At 36.4% G+C, this 20,737-nt stretch overlaps 1 protein-coding gene across 1 annotated transcript in view; it reads right to left on the bottom strand.

Moving 5' to 3' along the window:
- Positions 1–327: 327 nt before the first annotated feature.
- The window catches only part of grm6a (glutamate receptor, metabotropic 6a), a 56,437-nt gene continuing 36,027 nt past the window's right edge, over positions 328–20,737 (bottom strand). Inside the window, exons 5-12 of the mRNA XM_084138609.1 lie at positions 19,680–19,834; positions 18,964–19,104; positions 18,604–18,804; positions 16,076–16,215; positions 14,676–15,299; positions 9,518–9,829; positions 5,868–6,113; positions 328–1,627 (exon numbers count right to left, since the gene is read on the bottom strand). Coding sequence (XP_083994735.1) covers positions 5,871–6,113; positions 9,518–9,829; positions 14,676–15,299; positions 16,076–16,215; positions 18,604–18,804; positions 18,964–19,104; positions 19,680–19,834 — 1,816 coding nt within the window. The 3' untranslated portion in view covers positions 328–1,627; positions 5,868–5,870. The remainder of the gene's footprint in view (positions 1,628–5,867; positions 6,114–9,517; positions 9,830–14,675; positions 15,300–16,075; positions 16,216–18,603; positions 18,805–18,963; positions 19,105–19,679; positions 19,835–20,737) is intronic.

Below are 20,737 nucleotides of genomic sequence, written 5' to 3' on the forward strand. Positions count from 1 at the left end.
AGGAAGTTCATATGATTTGTGCACTAAAGTCTTAAGTCTTCTGAGCGGCATGGTTTGTGAACTGGATTGTTTTGTGTAAGGATTCTCCTGTAGTTTTCCATGAAAAAATAACAGCATATTGGTTTGGAATAACATGAGGGTGAGTAGATAATGACTGTTCATTTTGGATGAAGCTTTTGCAAAATATAATTTATGGAAAGTGTACAAATGTGGATGTTGCAGAAAAACACACCTAGAGATTCTTAAAACAATTATATGAGCAAAGAAAACAATATTAAAACATTTCTTATGTTCTCAGTCGTGCATGGAAAGAACACACCGAACATATTTTCCATGTATCAAACATCTTGCTGTAGGGCTTTATTGATGGATTTTTTGAGAACAGAAACAATGAACTAAGAAAGATTCTCAGCAGCGAACCACTGTTGTTATTTCATAAAGGAATTCTTGTGGCTTTCTGACACCAGCATTCATTTTAATTACAATTGATTGTTTTGCTCTTTCTGTTATGGATTGTACCATTCAACATCTATACTGCTTCAGATATGACATATTCATATAGACACTGCCAGTGTTGTAGTGTTGCATGTCCTCAAGCAATGCAGAGCATAATGAACCCAGCCCCAAAAACACTGATGTAAAAAACTGAAAGACGTTAACTGACATTTAATTAATGTGACGTGGGCAAAACACACAGCAGTCATGTTTACTCATGTAACACAATAAGACTGTTCAGATACAGTTTCCCATGCATGTTGCCAGTCAAACACAAAACAACCGCTTCAGAACACACAAAATAATATTTACATCCATTAAAACTCCAGAGTCCTCTATTTACAATGTTTAACAAGTTGAACTGTACATTATTCTTTAATATGGTGCATTCTGGATGCTCTATTGATATTCAGTTCTGAAATCTTCTTGTTCTTTTTTTTTTTATATCTCTTTATAAAAGCACCAACATGTCTTTGGCCGAGGAGATCAATCATTAAATAAATATACATACATTATATGAAAATAAATAAAATTAATAACATCTACTTAGAATCGTTTAAATAAATATGAGATATATAAGATGCACAAAGCTATCAAATGCACAACTGCCTCAAATAGTGTCTAATTCATTCTTTGAGCTTACAACCTAAAATTAAAATTGTGTATTATGACACAGTCGGAGATGATAAAACAGTGACTTTGCTGTACGGTTAAAGGTGAGGAGAGTTTTTCTTCGGTTTCTTCTGAGAGGTTTTTACTCGGTCACTGTGTGCACGTCCAAAGTGTCGCCACTGTAAACATCTCATGCTAAAACCTTAACACAATGACCACACAATAAGCACGTTCTGAGGTAAAAATGGGATTTTTCCAAATCGCCTTGTGCTATCCGCAAAAATCTTCTAGACGAGAAAGGCTTTTGGACACATTCTATCTATGAAGCATTTCAAGTGTTGGACAAAGATGCTCAATAAAGTATTTTCTGTTCGCAGTGTTAGCAGTTTGCTCTTCACAGTCAGTAACGTCGGCTTTATTAACTTCCTCACCTGGCGTCACAAAATACAACACAGCAAAACTCTCCCTTTGACCCTGTTCCTCAGTGATTTGAGATCCACACAGCTGTTCCAAGGGTCATCTGTAAGTACAAAGACAGATCTGTGAATATATGAGAAACTCAGCAACACTCAGCAAAAAAGTAGGTTGGCACTTTATGTGCGTTTGTGCTTTTTAAAGGGTTGCTACAGAGACTGCACATCAAAGCAGAGACAAACTGTCTGCAAAAAATATAAAATAGCCTCAAACCAAGCAGCAAGGATTTCCTGGTTAGCATGATATTGGCAAAAAAAGAAAAAAAGCATCTTTCTTTATTGATGGCCATATATTGATATATGTATTGTATTATTATTTAACGTTATCGCATATTTCTTCAATATTGTGCAGCCCTAATATATATACATACTGTGTATATAGGCTATACAGACCCTTTCCAAAAAAATTGTTCTTTTGGCAGTGTGGGCAGGTGCAAATCCTGCTGGAAAATGAAGTCAGCATCTCCATAAAGCTTGTCTGCTGAAGGAAGCATGAAGTGCTCTGGAAATGTCCTGGTAGACGGCTGCGTTGAGTGGACAGCACAGTGGACCAACACCAGCCGATGACATGGCTCCCCAAACCAACACAGACTGTGGAAACTTCACACTGGACTTCAAGCATCTTGGATTGTGTGCCTCTCCATTCTTCCTCCAGACTCTGGGACCTTGGTTTCCAAATGAGATACAAAATTTGCTCTCATCAGAAAAGAGGACTTTGGTCCACTGTGCTTTATTAAATCCAGAGTCAACGCAGCCGTCTACCAGGACATTTCCAGAGCACTTCATGCTTCCTTCATTTTCCAGCAGGATTTGCACCTGCCCACACTGCCAAAAGAACCAAAACCTGGTTCAATGACCATGGTATCACTGTGTAATTACTGTGTGATTTCATGTAATATTCAAATTTTTTTGAAATCCTGTTTTCGTGGGTTTTATGAGCTGGAAGCCCAAATTATGTACAAATAAACGACTAAATACTTGAAATCGTTTAAGTTGTGGGCCCTGAATCTATAATCTATGGAAGTTTAACGTTTTGAATGGAATTATGGAAATAAATAAACTTTTCCATGATATTCTAATTTTTTGGAAAGGGTCTGTATATACAGACCGACAGATAGACAGATAGACAGATAGATAGATAGATAGATAGATAGATAGATAGATAGATAGATAGATAGATAGATAGATAGATAGAGGTAAGATAGATAGAGGTAAAGCAACAACTATGGACATGAAAAGTGTGACTTGCTGACATGTTGTTTATCTCTCTTAACAACTTCCTCTCGTTGTAAGCAACACCCACGAATGACAGATCGGGAGAGAAAGCAAGACGTGCCATCACATCTTGTGTGTCTGCTCTGAATAGATCTATGCTGTTTTTTTAACATCACGCTCCTGAATGCTCCTTTGACAAAAAACCCCCAAAAAAACCACACACACACACACACACACACACACACACACTTGAACGCTTCTTGTGGTATATGTGGGTGTTTTCCTTTATTACTCAAGTCCTGGAGGGTTTCGGTCACATTTCCCATGAATGCAGTATGGCAGTTATAATATGCCTTTTTGATAGCAGTGAGGGAATACACTCAAAACTGTGCCTCAGGCAGAAGAAATATTTCTCAGAGATGAAGTCCGTTACGTGCGATTCATTTTTATACCATCATTTGCAATCGTAGTAGGATAACAATGGCAAATCTGAATATTACATTTTGCCCATGCATAACTCACCGACATTTCTGGTGTGAAAGGGCCTTTAAATTTGCCAAAAACAGAATTAAATCCGTTAATTAAGCTATTAAAAAACAAACAAGCAAGCCCAGGTGAGAAAAAAGTAACACAAAAGTAACATAATATTAACTTTCCATAAAAAGTGACTAAGTTTTTAAAAGAGTAACGCAATATAGTAATGCATTACTTTTAAAAGTAACTTTCCACAACACTGACCTTCAGTATGAATAATAGTAACAGTTTATGAAAAATTATTTATCAAATAACAGAAGATGCAAGAGCCTGTAAATGTATATACAATGAGGGCAGTTACTTTAGCAGATGCCTTTTTGTCCAGCGATCTACCCTGCACTGACACGACAAACTGTCTGTCTGTAGTAGCCGGAGGGGAAATCTCGTTTGACGGCGCAGGAGCGATAGGGCAAGTGTGAGACAATGCTAACTCTCCTCTTCAGGGATCACTGCAGCTAACAGCACACACATCACTGTTTATGACTGTCAATCAACTGTCCAGCTGATGATTTGCACTAGCATTTGTTTCTGAACCACACAGTTCAGAGCTAGTGCTTTGCAAACTGGTGTCTCCTTTTAACCAGCTTTAAAAATGCAAATACTAATACTAGCACTTTTATTCAGCAAGGACACATTAAAATGATCAAAAGTGACAGTAAAGACATTTATAATGTAACAAAAGATTTCTGTTTTCTGATTTCTTTTAAACTTTCTATTCATCAAAGAATCCTGGAAAAAAATTGTATTAAGATTTCCACAAAAATATTAGCAGTTTTCAACATTGATAATAAAGAAATGTTTTCTGAGCAGCAAATCATCATATTAGAATGATTTCTGAAGGGTCATGTGACACTGAAGATTGGAGTAATGATGCTGAAAATTCAGCTTTTCATCATAGGAATGAATTACATTTTAAAATATATTCAAACAGATATTTTAAATTTCAATAATATTTCAGAATATTTTGTCTTTAAGAAAATGAAAATAAAGGGATATTTTTTTTTAATATATTTCATATTATCTCCCTGTATTTTTGATCAAATAATTGCAGCCTTGGTGAGCAGAAGATACTTCTTTCAAAAAAAAAATTAACATCTCACCGACCCCAAAGAGTTAAACTATTGTACACATAATTAAACAAAGGCGAAAATGTAAAAGAGAAAGGAAAAGTGACACTGGGACTAATTGTCACATGGCAAAATGATATAAGGTCTATATCTCAGCAGGGGAGAGAGGAGAGAAAGAGCACTCATAATATATAATTCAGCATTTGTTTTATTAATAAATGCAATCATTAAGTCCATAAATGAATCATATTCAATAGTTCTATCCACATGCTTTTTATAATTCATTTTCTACTTCCAGTTCTTCACTTGTGCACCCAAATATTGTTGCAATGCCGAGAAATATCCATTTCAACAAGCATCATTTCAAGAATTTCGTGCAGGCTTAGTGATTTTTGGCTTCCAAAAGCTCAGTAATATGAAAGTAATGAGATGTGCTGCTTCAAACTGCATGTGTTGAGGAAGCAAATGTGTGCTTGCAGAGATAGAGAACAAGTGGAAAATAAACCCAAAAGCATTTCACCGCAATTTAAAAGAGGGAGAGAGAGAGGGAGATGCTATGGATATAAAAATGTGAGGGGGCACTAATTTCAACTCACGCAAAAAGATTCAGGGTACCTTAAATATTGGATTTAAAGCATCGAGTTCCCTAACAATCCCATCCTGGAAGCTTTGAGGACAGTTTATTACAATGAAATATATTACGGAGCAGTATTTCTCAGCAGATCTCCTGGTATAAGTCATTCAAAGGCCATAAAAAATACATTTCTCTTTTCAGCAAATATGAATTCACAGCAGAACCTAAACACAGTATAAAAACACAACGATAAAGGGTTGTTGGCAGGGCTTTATGATTACAGTGTTCTGAATGTTTTTAGTGCATTGCTATGCAGCTGATTGTTGGTTATGGTGTTGCTAGATGGTTGCTAGAATGTTCAGACTATAATATTCTAATGACTCGGTTCTCTCCGTCAGTAGACGCCAGGTTAGAATTAACCTGGAACTTTAGAAGTTTACAGCAGGGCTCAGACTACAAGAGTTTCAGGCCGACATCCGACATCGCCCACATCCAAGTGTGACGTCAGAAGCCATTTACTAATCTCAACATTTACTAATACATTATTAAAATCAAATGTTGCATTTGTTAGCATTAGTTAATGCACTGTGAACTAACATCATCAAAGATTTTCTGTAACAAATGTATTGCTCATTGTTAGTTCATGTAAGTTAATACATTAACTAATGTTGACAAATGAGACCTTATTGTAAAGGGTTACCATAAAAGCCCAGCTCTGAAGGCATCAGTCATGTGACCTTTTTGGTTCTAATTGGAGCCTTTATTTTTAAAAAGAGTGATTTTATGTCATTTAGACAGGGTGATTAATTTGTGTCATTCTTCCAGGCTTTAATGGCATCTCATGAGATTCAGAACAGACTCCATGCACTTTTCCAAGGGTATGAGAGAGGCTGTTACCTGCTACTGTGACCTGTCTGGCTCGATCTTGGTCTCTCCGTTCTGCTTGTCATTGATGGATTTCTGCGAGAGGCGCGAGGACATGGTGGCGGCTTGCACCACGGCCTTGAAGCTGCGCTTGCGCTTCTGCACGTTTTGCTCCGGGTGGAAGATGATGACGTAGACTTTCGGTATGTAGAGCATCCCCAGAGACACGGAGGCGCTCAGACTCATGGACACGGTCAGCGTCGTCGTCTGGATGAACATCTGGATCAAACACGGGAAATGAAACGCCAAGAGTTATAGATCACAGGATAGAGTTATACATCACTTTTGATAGACCCTATTATAAAAGAAAGACAAGATCTCAACTGAGATCACTTTAAATGAATAGTTTGCTGAAAAAATGAAAATTCTCTCATCATTTACTCATCCTCATATGACTTTCTTTCTTCAGATAAACACAAACGATTCATTCACACAGACATTAATTCATCCACTGGGATTACTGTCACGATCGGTGTGTTCAAGCGTCAACCGAGTGGCAGCCATTATATGGACTCACAGAGATGGATTATTTTCATAAAACAAATATTGTTTCTGAAGAAAAATATACATATTGGGGATGGCATGAGGGTGAGTAAATGATGAGAGAACTTTTGGGTGAACTCTCCCTTTAGACATAAGACTAAATGGAGAAGAAAGGAGAGTTTTGTCTTCTTTTTCTTCTTGATGTTTTTCTGACAAACAGATTCTAGTAATCTCAGAGCTACAGAAGAGATCTCAACAATGCTAAGACTAAGCTAATTTGCAAAACTCAAAAGTCATTTCAATATTGTCACGCTTGGTTGCACAAATCGCACAACGCAGGAGAATTACTAGAATAAGCCTTTAATCGCTATTCAAGGAACGCAGGAGAACACAGGAAAGCTATGAACAACAACCAAGTAAAACTAAGACGACACGGAACAATGAACAGAGGAAAGGGTATAAATACACAGAGATAACTAAATGAACAACAGGTGAACGTAATCCAATAAGATATCATAAAAAACGAACTAGCAAACAGGACCGAGACCGAGACCATTACAAATATGAACTCAAACATTTCTCATCAGCTTCATCCAAGACCAAATTATATACTTTTTAAGTTCAATAATGTTTTTGTTTTTTGTTTTGTACACATTTTAAAGACAAATAAATAATTATTAATTCAATAATAAAATTAGAAACAAATTACTTAATTATTATAATTATTAATTAAAACATTTATTATACACTACCATTCAAAAGTTTGGGGTCTGTTTTCTTAATGTTTTTGAAAGATGTCTCTTCTGCTCACCAAGGCTGCATTTATTTGATCAAAAATACAGTAAAAACATTAATACCGTAAAATATTATTACATCTGTTTTCTATTTTAATATATGTAATTTATTCCTTAAACAAAGTTGAATTTGGTGCTCAAGAAACATTTCTTATTATCAATGTTAAAAACAGTTGAGCTACTACTTTTTTCCCCAGCATTCTTTGATGAATAGAAAGTTCAAAAGAACAGAATTTATTTGAAATATAATACATTATACTGTCACCTTTGATCAATTTCAGCATCCTTGCTGAATAAAAGTATTAACATTTTTAAAAAATCTTGTAGACCCCAAACTTATGACTGTAGTGTATTAATGGTATACACATTAATTGCATCGCTCTATATACTCTATCATTTATTTTTCTAAAATGAACAGAAGAAACATCAAATGTGATGCTTAAATAAAACATCTAACGCCTCCTGAGCTATGACAACGCTACCTTTGAGTAATAAAATCCTCCATTGGACAGGCCATGGCAATGCATCAATATAAACATTCACAATGTTCATCACATGTGGCTGCCAAAGGCAAATAAAAGAGCACCTGCCCACCCAAGAGTGCTCACCAGGAAATGACACGTATGGTATTAGCGCGGCGCATTAAACGACATGTCAGTGGGAAGCTACCTGGGTCGTTTAATCTATGCAGCAATAACTAATGCTCTAATTCCTAATTCCCGCTGACGAGGCTTCTGGCTTTATTAAGATGGGTAGACATTGTCTTTCAGGCTCCCAAAGACTCCCGTTATCAACCTCCTCCCACAGTCAAACCCCCGGAACCTCATTGGTGGGCGGAAGAGTCTTTGTCTCTGTGTCATGGTGTGTCTTTGGCAGATAAAGGGGAGAAATGAAATGTTGTTTTTTCTCATCTCATCCCTTTCCATGACTGCCATATCAAAGGCCTCTTCAAAAGAGAAACTGTGAGCAATTCAACTTGGACTTGTTATCGTGAGCCTGGCAGGTTGTTGCTTATTTCAATGCCTTCATATTGAAATGACTTCATTTCACATCATTTTCTACTTAAGGACTTAAATGGTAACTAAGCTCTGCTCTTTTGTTGCTGGATTGGAGCAGAACTGTGCTGTAAATACTGGAAGTTGTTTCAAAGAGAGATGGTGTTGCATTTCTATATATTGTGTTTTGAAGATGGAAAAGGCGTCATCCGAATATTTCACGTGTAGCATTTGCTCTCCGTCCCATTGCATATTTATAAGAAAAGCCTTACGGTTTACGATAGAACAGTCACAAAAAAGCAACTAGCAACACCACCAGGTAATGATGAAAAACACTTCCATATAAAACAGCATTTGCAAAAGAATTTGATTTCATGATATGGCAAATTCATGCATAAAACGGTATATTCAACAAGAAAAAGAGAGAGGGAAAGTGGAGGATTACTCCTCTAACACCACTGGAATCCACTTCTGAGGAGGCTTTTTCATCAGGACATGGAGAATGAGGTCAAAGTCAACCTCAAACCATCCCAAAGGTCTCATTTTCACTTCTCCACGTTGCATATTGTGTTCGGTTACACGTCAATGTCATTTGAATATGTGCATATGCTAATGAGATTTGAGCATTGTGGTGAAGAAGCACCATTTAAACAACAAACAATTTCAGTTTGTTCCTCAAAAAAAGATTTCATATGATTTCAGAAAATGTGGAATATAGAGTACAACCACTTTTATAGTGCATTTTGTCACTTTATACACTTACCATTCAAAAGTTTGGGATCGGTACGATTTTTTAAAAGCTTCTAATGCTTTAATGCTTATGCAAAAATACAGTAAAATCAGTAATATTGTGAAACATTATTACAATTTAAAATGTTTTCTATTTGAATATACTATAAAATACAATTCCAGTGATGCAAAGCTGATTTTCAGCATCATTACTCCAGTCTTCAGTGTCACATGATCCTTCAGAAATCATTCTAATATGCTGATTTGCTGCTCAAGAGATATTTCTTATTATTAATGTTGAAATGTTGATTAATATTTTTGTGGAAACAGTGATATATTTGATGAACAAAAAGAACAGCATTTATTTGAAATATAATTCTTTTTAACATTAAAAATGTTTTTACTGTTACTTTTAATCAATTTAATGCATCCTTGCTGAATAAAAGTATAATTTCTATAAACTTTATATAAACTTTTGAACAGTAGTGTACTTGGGATGATACAATCATACAAAATCATACAGGATTGGTGCGACATGATGTTGAGTAAATGATTTGCATTTTTGGGTGAACCATTTGTTTAACAACATTAATAATCAATCACATTATAACGCACGTCTCACCTTCTCAGTGGACTGTGCTGTGCCAAAGAAAATAGGCACAAACGCCAGCCAGACGATGCAGGTGGTATACATGGTGAAGCCGATGGGTTTGGCTTCGTTGAAAGTCTCAGGCACGCCTCTGCTCTTGACCGCATAGACAGTGCATGTGACCATCAGCACGATGCTGTAGCTCAGGCAGCAGATGAGCGACAAATCAGACATGTCACACTTCAGGACGCCACGTGCCAACTCTGGATTGGGCGGCCGCTGCTCCTCGTAGTCCACGGTGGTGTGTGGCGGCATCACGCCAAACCAGACGAAAACACCCACAACCTGCAAGAGACGGCAGGAAGTAAAAGCTTATCATTAACGGCGAGACGGAGTCAGTCAGAAGGTCAGACTCATTTGTCAAGAGCTGCAGTTAGATTGATGTATGTAGAATATGGTGTAAAAAGGGATGCGTTTTAGCCAGTCTTCAGCAGACACGACTTCGCACAAGATTACTGGTTAAAATAGGCCACCTATCAGCCTGATTGCTCTTAATGATGGGTTTTAAAGTGCTTTTTTACAGACACAAAAGAAACTATAAGATCCTCTCCTCGCTTAATAATAACGTGCCTAGATTTCTGAAACGAAAAAAAGGGGCTATGTCTAGTTCAGCTGAAATGCAGCATTTAAAATTTAATGTTTTTAATTCTGAATTAAAAAGGGGAACAATTCAAGTTTTGTGTATTTTGACCATAATGCATTCAGAAAACAAGTCAGAAACAACTACACATTGCACTACTGTTCAAAAGTTTGGGGTCAGACATTAATCATTTAATTTAGCAAAGATGCATTAAAGTGATCAAAAGTGACAGTAAAGACATTTATATATATATTTAAAAAAAATCAGTTTCTAATAAATGCAGTTTTTTTTTACTTTCTATTCATCAAAGAATCCTGAAAAATTGTCATGGTTTTATTAAGAATATTAAGCAGCACAGCTGTTTTCAGCATTGATAATAATAAGAAATATTTCTTGAGCCTCAAATCAGCATATTAGAATGATTTCTGAAGGATCATGTGACACTGAAGACTGGACTAATGATGCTGAAAATTCTACTATAAATAACATTTTTAAAAATATTCAAAAAGAAAACAGTCACTTTAAATTGTATATTTCACTGCTCATTTTACTGTAGTTTTGATCAAACAAATGCAGTCTTGTGAGCATAAGAGACTTCTTTCAAAAACGTTTTAAACATCATAAACTTTTGAATGCTAGTGTACATTTAGACCTTTTTGTTTATTTATGTACTATGCACCCAATATGAGTAAATTACTTCAGTAAATTATGAAAAATAATTAACTTTATTTCCATGTCCTATTGGGCGCAATGTAGTAAAAAATAATTATATATTAGTAAACATGTTCATGGGTCAACAACTGTAACGGTCACCAGCTGGAGTGCCTTCGAGAGCCACCAGAGGCCACTCCACACTAGACTGTGATCACTCCTTCAAACACTACATTTCCCATAACGCACTGCCCGGACTCATCAGCACTCATCTCTTTCACCTGTTTCTCATCACCTTGTTTCACTCACACCATAAATACCTGGTTTTCACATTCACTCATGGCGAAGTCTTGTTGTACTGTTAGTCTGCATTTCTGAGCGGTTTTCCCCGTGTTTGTTTTCTGTTTTTGACCCTGGACTGTTTATCGTTTCTGACTCTGTTCTGCCTGCCCCTATCTGGATTGTTTATTGGACTCTGTTTATTGCTGCCTGCCTTGACCACTGCCTGTTTACTGGATTACGAGTTTGGATTACCCTTATTTAATAAAGCTGCGTTTGGATCAATCTTCGTGTCTCTGAGCATTCATAACAACATCCCTATTATTTCAGGTTAGGACTGCCCATAGAAAAGAAAAAATCACAAAACTTTTCTTGACTCAAGTGAGATTAAATAGACAGCAAATGGAGACTTAAATACTCGTGTCTTTAAAGTCTCTAAAACTCCACCAATTTGCCATCTGGCAAGTCTGCAATCAAAAGTGAGATCTCACTAATAACTTGAATATTTTCTCATCATATTCAGACAGACAGCTTCAATGAACTTGAAGACATGACTACGGTCTTGATTGTCTTAATGTCTTCTGTCCTGTGAGTTTCTTATTCCTTTAGACAGAACATTCTGTTTTAGCATTCTTCAGACATAGTAGGAAAGTTCCTTTTGAATGTTCTCTGAACATTCTGAAACATTCTAAAGTAGTAACATTTCTAAACTAAAAATTTCAGCAAAAAAAAAAAAAAAAAGTACCATGAACAATGTTTGAGAACATTATTAAAGACCAGGGCCCGTATTCATAAAGATTCTAAGAATCCTCTAAGAAAACTCTTAATTTAGCTTAAAAACTTTTACGTAGGAGTCTTAGCTTAAAAGCGATTTCGGGACCGATCTGAGAGCAACTCTGAGTAAGGAAAAGACAAAAACTTTCATCTTCGTGAGGAGGCGGGGTTGACCCCGTTGCTATGTATGACACAATCTTTTGAAGACTGTGATTGGTTGGTTGTCCAAGACGGAAGAAAAAGGTGATTTTAACTATAGGGTCTATTCTAAGCCTTCACTTTGAAATTACATGCATAATTTTTCCTATTTGACCGTTCTCTCAGAGTCACACACACACACACACATTATATATGTGTATATAAATCCTTTTTTTTTACCATGCTGTTAATTTCCTATAAGGTATTTGATTGCTTAGAATGATAAAAAAAATTCCACTCTTTCCAATTACACTGATTGTTGGCATGTCTATTTAAGTGGTGGTTTGAATGTTGGTTTTAATGTATCAAACATGGAATTTTCCCAGTTGCCAAATATCGTAATGTAGTGATTACTTTCATTTCTGGCGCTATGGCATTTCTGCGCTGTGCTGGAGATATTAGCGTGTCTCTAATAAGAACAGTCTCAAACATGATCCCTGCACGATTTAATCTATAGCGTCTTATTAACTCACTGTTATTCATTGTCTGCAACACATTTCTTCTCCCTCTTCGTCTTTCTGACATTTTCTCCTCTGCTAAAGAAACTCTTAAGCCTCTTAAAAGTCCTCGTCCGTGCTCCTAACAATTTTAACCTTAAGACCTCTTTTAAGGGTTAAGATGCTTTCTGAATTACTTTTTTCTTTACTAGGATTTTTTCTTTAATTTTAAGAGTAAACGCCCACATTTCTAAGAATTTTCTTAGAATTTTGTCACTAGGAGCTACTCTTTGCATTAAGATTCTTTATGAATACAGGCCCAGATCATTTTCATTTTCATACATTACTGGAAGAACGTTGGTTCATAACTTTGAGAGCCTTTCCACAACATCAGCTAAAGTGTTGAGAAGGTTCCCTTTCAGCTGGGAAGTTACTATTTTACATTTTGAACCGCAAATATAAAACAAGGACTTTTCTAAGGATGGCTAAAGGGGACGTATGATTACCATAAATCATAATGTAGCAAAGTCATTCACCATGTAAGTGCGGAGGGTCACCGGATGAGAGCAGCTGTTAGAGGCGTGATTTAGACAGCGTCCTCTGCACCTGTTCTCAACTAGAACATTCCGACTAGGAAGTGACTGATCCTGAGTGAGGGTGCTCATCAGGTAAGGCTCAAACTTTCCCAGAAACTTCTACGGCTGGGAGGGGAGGAGAACAGAACAGCAGCCGGGCAGCCGGCGTGTTGTCGCAGAGACAGATGTTGCTGTCAGAATCGCTCGGCGGAGTTCCGTTCTCAAACTCAGCGTCGGTGACACATCTGCCAACATGTGCTGGAGGAGGTGCTGAGAAACGTCCTGCTGTCAATCATTCTCCCGCTAACGTCCTGTTAATCTCGTCTCCCCCACGCAGTTGCCAGTGAGTCATGCGCATAATTCTGGGGCTAAGCTTGAACTACAAAAGCGTTTAAAATATTCTTTTGTAAAAGTTCCAATCAGCAGTTTTTAATCGGAGGAGAGGTGTTTATCAGCAGACACAATGTGTATCGACAGCGGAGGAGCTTTCTTGTCACCTGTAAATCACTCAAGCATTTTTCCGCCTTTACTGATGTTGAATCTGTTGCTTTCGCACATTAGCGTGGCTGGCACGTTTGCTAGCACAAGCAGAATGAAGCCAGAGCACTCAACATGATGAGGTCTGCAGGCAGCTTATCAGCTTCGGCAGAGTGTCCAAACACAGGAGAATCTGCTTGGCTGGGAGACTGCTATTGACTAAACCTCAAACAGGGACATACTGAGAGTGGGACAACAGTATAGGGGCTTTAGTTACCATAACCAGTGGCTCTGTGTCGCTCATGAACCCATGTTTGGCTAGGGTGAGACAGAAAGGTTCATGTGAGTTTCAGTAAGATAAGGACTTCCTAAGGTGCCTCTCGACAGAATTCTGGATAAAGTGAAGAAGAAGAATTTTCTTTACTAATTCAATGAATAATTCCTTAATTCAATAATTTGTCCTCACTGAAGCTACAGAATTTAATAAATGCATGAAGTTAAAAGTTAAAGGTGATGTGTGTTATTTTATTTACTTAATATGTAGGGTCTATTAAAAGGTTCACAGGACAGAAAATATGTACACCAACATTCAAAAGTTTGGGGTCGTTATTTTTTTGTGAAGAAATTAATACTTTCTGCAAGGATGCATTAAATTAATCAAAAGTTACAGAGAAGACATTTATAATGTTACAAAAAAATCAAAGAATCAATAAGAAAAAAAAAAGGAATAAATCCAGAGCAACCAATTAGAATGATTTCTGAAGGATCATGTGACACTGAAGACCGGAGTAATGTTGCTGAATATTCAGCTTTGTGTCACAAGAATAAATCACATTTTAAAATATATTCAAATAAAAATATATTAAATTATATTATTAAGTTAAGTAATATATTAAGTTATTTTAAATTGTAATAATATTTCAGGATAAAACTGTTGTTCTGTATTTTTGATTAAATAAGAACTTTTTTAAAAATCTTACTGACCCCAAACTTTTGAACCGTAGTGTAAATACGGTAGCGATTTAAAAACAGCCCAACACAGTAACCAATTCCATGAGATTTGGGACTTAAAGAACATGGGTTGCACCCTGCCAGAAGCAAAACAATAAAACAATTATCACTACAGCAAATTGCTTCAAGCTCTGATTTTCCACGTTTACCTGTACTGAGATCAGAATGAAGGTTATTATAACTTGTGAAGTGGGGCTGATGAACTTTGGAGGCGTGACGGACTTCTTGCCCTGCTCGAAGATCCGGTAGATCCGGTTGGTCTTTGTGAGCATGGCAGAGTATGTAATGCTCATGCCCAGACCCAGCAGAAGCCTGCGGAAAGCACACACCACCGTTCCCGGCTCAGCAATCATGAGGAAGGTGATGAAGTAGATGAGGAAGATCCCGGTCAGGAGCACGTAGCTGAGCTCGCGGCCCGCGGCCCTCACGATGGGAGTGTCGTTGAAGCGGATGAAGGTGATGATGACGGACAGGGTGGCCAGGATGCCAAGAATGGCCAGGAACAGAGGGATAACGGCCCAGGGGGAATGCCACTCCAGCTTGATGATGGGAGTTGGCCGGCAGCCCGTGCGGTTGAGGGTCGGCCGCATGTCGAAAGGGCACATCTCGCAGTTGAACTCGTCAGCTTGGAAGTGATACCCGTCGCAGAGCTCACAGTGCCAACAGCACGGGACACCCTTCACCATCTTCTTCCTCTCACCTGGCTGGCACGGAAAACTGCAAACAGAGTCCGGAATTTGACGGTTTCCACCAGTCCACTGCATGTCTTCTACCTGATGAAATACAGAGAACATTTACTGAGAATTAAACTGGAAAGAAAATGTTAATCTGTTGAACCAAATAGGTCAACTAACTGTTAAAGGGTTAGCTCACCCAAAAATTGTAATTCTGTCATCATTTACTCATCCTCGTGTCGTTCCAAACCTTATCTTCAGAACACAAATGAAAATATTTTTAATGAAATCTGAGAGCTTTCTGTCCCTCCATTGACAGCTACGCAACTACCACTTTGACGCTTCAAAAAGTTCATAAAGAGGTCGTAAAACTAATCCATATGAATTGAGCAGTTTAGTCCAACTTTGCTAAAGGGCCACGTTCACTTTATATGATGAACAGTATTATTTAAGCTTTATTCACATATAAACATTCAGCAACTTACAAATCACTTGTGGTAAACGGAAGCTCAAGCATGTTCGCTCGATGTGTAAGAACCAATGAGGTTTATTCTTGTGCGTCAAAGCATGTAAGGTTGAGCTTCTGTTTATGTTCACTGATCAATGTTTATATGTGAATAAAAGACTAAACTCAATCTGTTCATCATATAAAGCGATCAAGTCTCTTCAGAAAATTTTGATTAAACCGATTCCACCAATTCATGTGGATTAGTATTATGATCTTTTTCATTAAAAATATATATTGATTTGTGTTACAAAGATGGACGAAAGTCTTACAGGTTTGGAACATCGTGAGGATGAGTAAATTATGGGTGAACTAACTATTTGTCAATATGATTAATCTGTATGCTAATGAGCAATTGGAGTCAATTTACGTTGAGTCGCAGGTTATTGGTCCACTGGCCGATGACTCTGTATCCTGGACTAGAAGTGTTGGTCATCTGGTACTGAAAGATGTCGTAGCGTCCAGGAGCATCACCGTTTTCATTAAACAGAACGGCAGTGCCGGCGCTACCTGATAATCAAAAAAAGAAACATTCATATAATGTTATCAAACAACAAGAAACATCATAAACGTCATTATTTTCCAAAAACAAATTCAACTTATTTGATTTGATTGTTTTGCTTTCATTTTGTCTTTCGCATCCTTATTAAATTTAGCAAGATGGGGAATGACAATGTCAATTTTATTATGCAAGCTGATAATCCGTTTCCTAAAAGAGAAATATTGCCAATTTTAAACACATATTGTTACTTCTGTCAGCCTTGAAGAAGATGATCTCAAAGCTATAAACATTGACTAAAAGCCAAAAAACTATTCTGATTTCATTGGGTCTTTAAAGAAATACATTACAGAGGTGATAGTAAACTATAGCTGAAAGGATGAGCGTGATCACAGCTAAATATATAATAAAGAGACGTTCTAGCTATTGCTCCTCTTCCTGTCACTCCTTATCCACTGAGACTCTAAACATCTTCACTTCGCTCTACAACCATCTGTCATACACTGTAGATGCTCCATTCATGCATCCTTTATCCTCCTGCATATTACATGCAGCAATATCTGTTTTTAGTCCACGATTATATTTGAATGGTAAACTCTGAATGCCATATGGACAAACATTCAACTCTGATTATGAGTGCTTTGAGTCGGTCTTTGTCAACTTGAATATGTGTATTTAGTTCAGTCATTAGATCCCTTCCTCCAACTAAGCAAGAACACATCATTAAACCACTCATAACCTGCTTCAGTTAGCCCTGGATGGATGAGGATTTGTCTTTTGCTTGTTTGTCGTTTCCTGTTTAGGCGGAAGACAGCTTCATTTGAAATTCTGGCGTAGAAAAAAGGACTGATTTTCTCCTTCACAATAATGCATATTGCTTGTTCAGCCAATTCCCTCCAGGCGAGCTCAGAACCAAATGTTTGCAAGATGACAGTCACTCTTGAGAAAGTGATTTATTCTTTCATAGACAGCTTCACAACACCAGAGCAAAGTTAGATTAACTTGGCAGAACTTAAAGAGACTGTTCTTCTGTTTTCAAACTATACTGAACTATGAGACCACACTGGTACTGTGATGCACTAAGCACATTCTGTATTTCATCGCAACAAGAACAGTCATTCGCAACACATTTAACTTCAATATCGTGAAATATTGCAAAATTAAACTGAATATTCTGCATATAATAATGTAGGGCGGGGCTTGATTTCATCTTTCAGGATTTGATTGGATCGTGAAAAGTATATTACTGGTAAATATTATTTGCCTTATTAACTGCACTGCCTTGGTTCATTTTAGAAGTGGAAAAATCAATTAAGAAAAAATATTTCTTTGGAATAACATGCACCCATGAATTGTAGACAATATGCTTGTTTTTATTAAATAATTAAAAGGGTTAATATTTGTATGTTGTCTGTAAGTATATACACTACCATTCAAAGGTTTGGGGTCAGTAAGATTTTTATTTTTTAAAAGAAATGAATACTTTTATTCAGCATTAAATCAGACAATAAATTAATCAAACGTGACAGTAAATGCATAATGTTGCAAAATATTTCTATTTCAAATAAATGTTGTTCTTTTGGGCTCTCTAAAAATAATGAATAATGTACCACAGCTACCAAATATTAGGAAGCAACTTTTTTTTTTTAGCATTGATGATAAAAAATGTTTCATAAGAAGTAAATCGGCATATTAGAATGATTTCTGAAGACACTGAAGACTGCAGTAATGATGCTGAAAATTCAGCTTAGCCATCACTGGAATGAATTACATTTCAAAATATATAAAAAAAATACTTTTTAGAATTAAATTATTATAGAAATATTATAGAATTGTAATAATATTTCCCAATATTACTGTTTTTACTGTATTTTTGATCAAATATCTGAATGTTTGCAACCACAACTTCTCTGTGATTTTTTGCAAATTGCAGTTTAAACTTCTTATACAGCACAATACATTTTTGAGCTTGAAAGTGCTCTTACCCTACACTGTGATTATACAGAAAAGAGCTAACATTCTTCACAATTTCAACTTATACATTAACATTTATTCATTTAGCAGACATTTTTAAACAAAATGACTTACAAATGAGGCATATAACAAAGAAATGTTCTCCACAATAACTAAAGTTACTGTATACAGGTTTGAAACAGCATAGCAATGAGAACATGATAACAGAATTTTAATTTGTGGGTAAAGTTTTCAAATATCCCAGGGCAGACCCATGTCAACACGCATTACACTTGTGCTCAATCCAGATGAGCCTGCGAGGCTAAACTAAAGCTCTCTATGGGGTTTAGTTTGGACCTTTGAACATCTTTTGGCATTGTCTAATGGCATTTCTGATGCCAGTCAGGTCTCGTCTTCAGTGATTCTGATCAAGTGTGTCAACTCACCATTGAAGTTGACGGCGCGGATGTAGCTAAGCAGCAAACGTCCCTCCACTGGGTCCATTTTATCACAAACACCTGTGGCTCCCAGACACAGATCCTGGTGCATGTTGTGCAAAGCATGAGCCATGGCATACACCGCATCAATTACAAACTGAACCTTGCCCTCTTGCTCGTAATGAGAATCACGATTGATCCGTTCTTCTCCTGAAAGTCAGAGAGAGAGAGAAAAGTTGAAAGTGTTGAACGAAAAGAGTAGGTGAACGATAAGCAAGACAGAAGACCTTTTAATAAGTAAGACCAAGACATTTTAAGGTAACCTGTCATTGCTCCAAACATCAGTTAACGGCTATCAGGAGCTCTCACCTGTGCATTTCTTCTTTTCTGGGTCGATCTTGATACCTGGACGTGTCAGTTTGCACCTAAAGTCGTCCTCCCAGAATTCAGCGAACCAGATATTCCTGCGATTGTTCTCCAGGGATCGAGTGATGAAGTACTGGTCAAACCCTGATCGAAAAGCAGAAAAATTACCAATTTTATGTTTATAGTAGAATTAAAATTAAGTACAATTGTAAGATACACTATACCGTTCAAAAGTTTGGGGATGATTTTTTTATATTTTGAAAGAAGTCTCTCTTACTAACAGAATTTATTTGAAATAGAAAACTTTGGTAACATTATAAATGTCTGTACTGTCACCTTTGATCAAGTTAATGCATCCTTACTGAATAAAAGTATTCATTTCTTTAAAAAAAGCCCATACTTTTGAACGGTAGTGTACCTGGCAGAAATAGAAGTTGCAACCCACTTTACTATCATATTGTGACAATTCTGAGTGAAATAGCTATTGAACTAGAAAGAAATGTAGGACGGGATTCATTTTATACTTTATCAGTATCTAATTCGATTGTGAAAAACTGAGCAATGCATATTGCATTGAATACATCGCAGACATCAAGTGAGCATATCACAGGAAGAGCAATTTTCTTATAAAAATAAAAATAATAGAAGCACAAATTATTGTTTTAAGTAACATGCATTTATTTTATGGCGACTTAAAATATGCATATAATATTTCAAACCATCAATAGATGCTCTCTTGGGCAGAATGGTGACGGCACCCTCAGCCACTTCCTCCTGGTCCAGGATCGGAGAGCTCTTGGCACCCCAGCTGTCTGATCCCACAAATTTAAAATGACCAGTCAAATTGGACTTCCTCGCAGCCTCCAGGACCTGCCTGGACAAGCAACAGCACAATTACACTGTTTATACTGAAAATTATTTACAAATTATAGTGAAAATGTGGAGAACATCAATTTGAAACACCGTTAACAACCCATTGCACTTCTGTTATGCACATTTTGTGTTTTGCCTTCTCAATATGTGTTGTCAAATTAGACTTTTTAAACCTGTCTATGTCTAACATTACTCAGATTTACCTGAGTATTTTCAAAAAAAGTTTGAACATACACTAATGAATTCGTTGCCAATGGCTTGGCTTGCTTAGTTGGGGATATTCAATTTAACATTTAATTTAATATTCAACATTAATATTAAATTATCTGTCTGCATTGACACTATTATACAAGAACTGAACTGAGCTGGACTATGACTTCATGGTTTACTCCAGAGCGGCTATATATATATATAAATTAACTAAATTAATAACTTTTTTTAAAACAAAAATTAAACATCACTGAACTTTCTTAAGCTTTTCTTCTGGAAACAAACTTTTTTGCATTATTTTCGTGTTAACACTGTAAAGCTGCTTTGAAACATCTGTAAAATCTGTATTGTAAAAAGTGCTATATAAATAAATGTGACGATGTGACTTGAATATTCTGAATTATGTGTTTATATAACACAAAATTAAAATGTAACAAATTTAAAAAATATATGAAAATTAATTAATTGTATAATCAATCTATATTATTTTTTATTAATATTTTGTCATTTATTTAGATTTATTTATTTATGATCATGTATGTGTGTGTTTTTTTTTCCAATTTAAATCAAGTTTATTTGTATAGCACATTTAACAATACATATGGCTTCAAAGCAGCTTCACAGAAGATTTTTGTATAAATAATACATGATATGTGGTTAGTTAACGTCAACTATTCAGTTAAGCAGTTCATGT

Source organism: Abramis brama, assembly GCF_963993115.1.
Source record: "Abramis brama genome assembly, chromosome: 16".
Lineage (NCBI taxonomy): Eukaryota > Metazoa > Chordata > Actinopteri > Cypriniformes > Leuciscidae > Abramis > Abramis brama.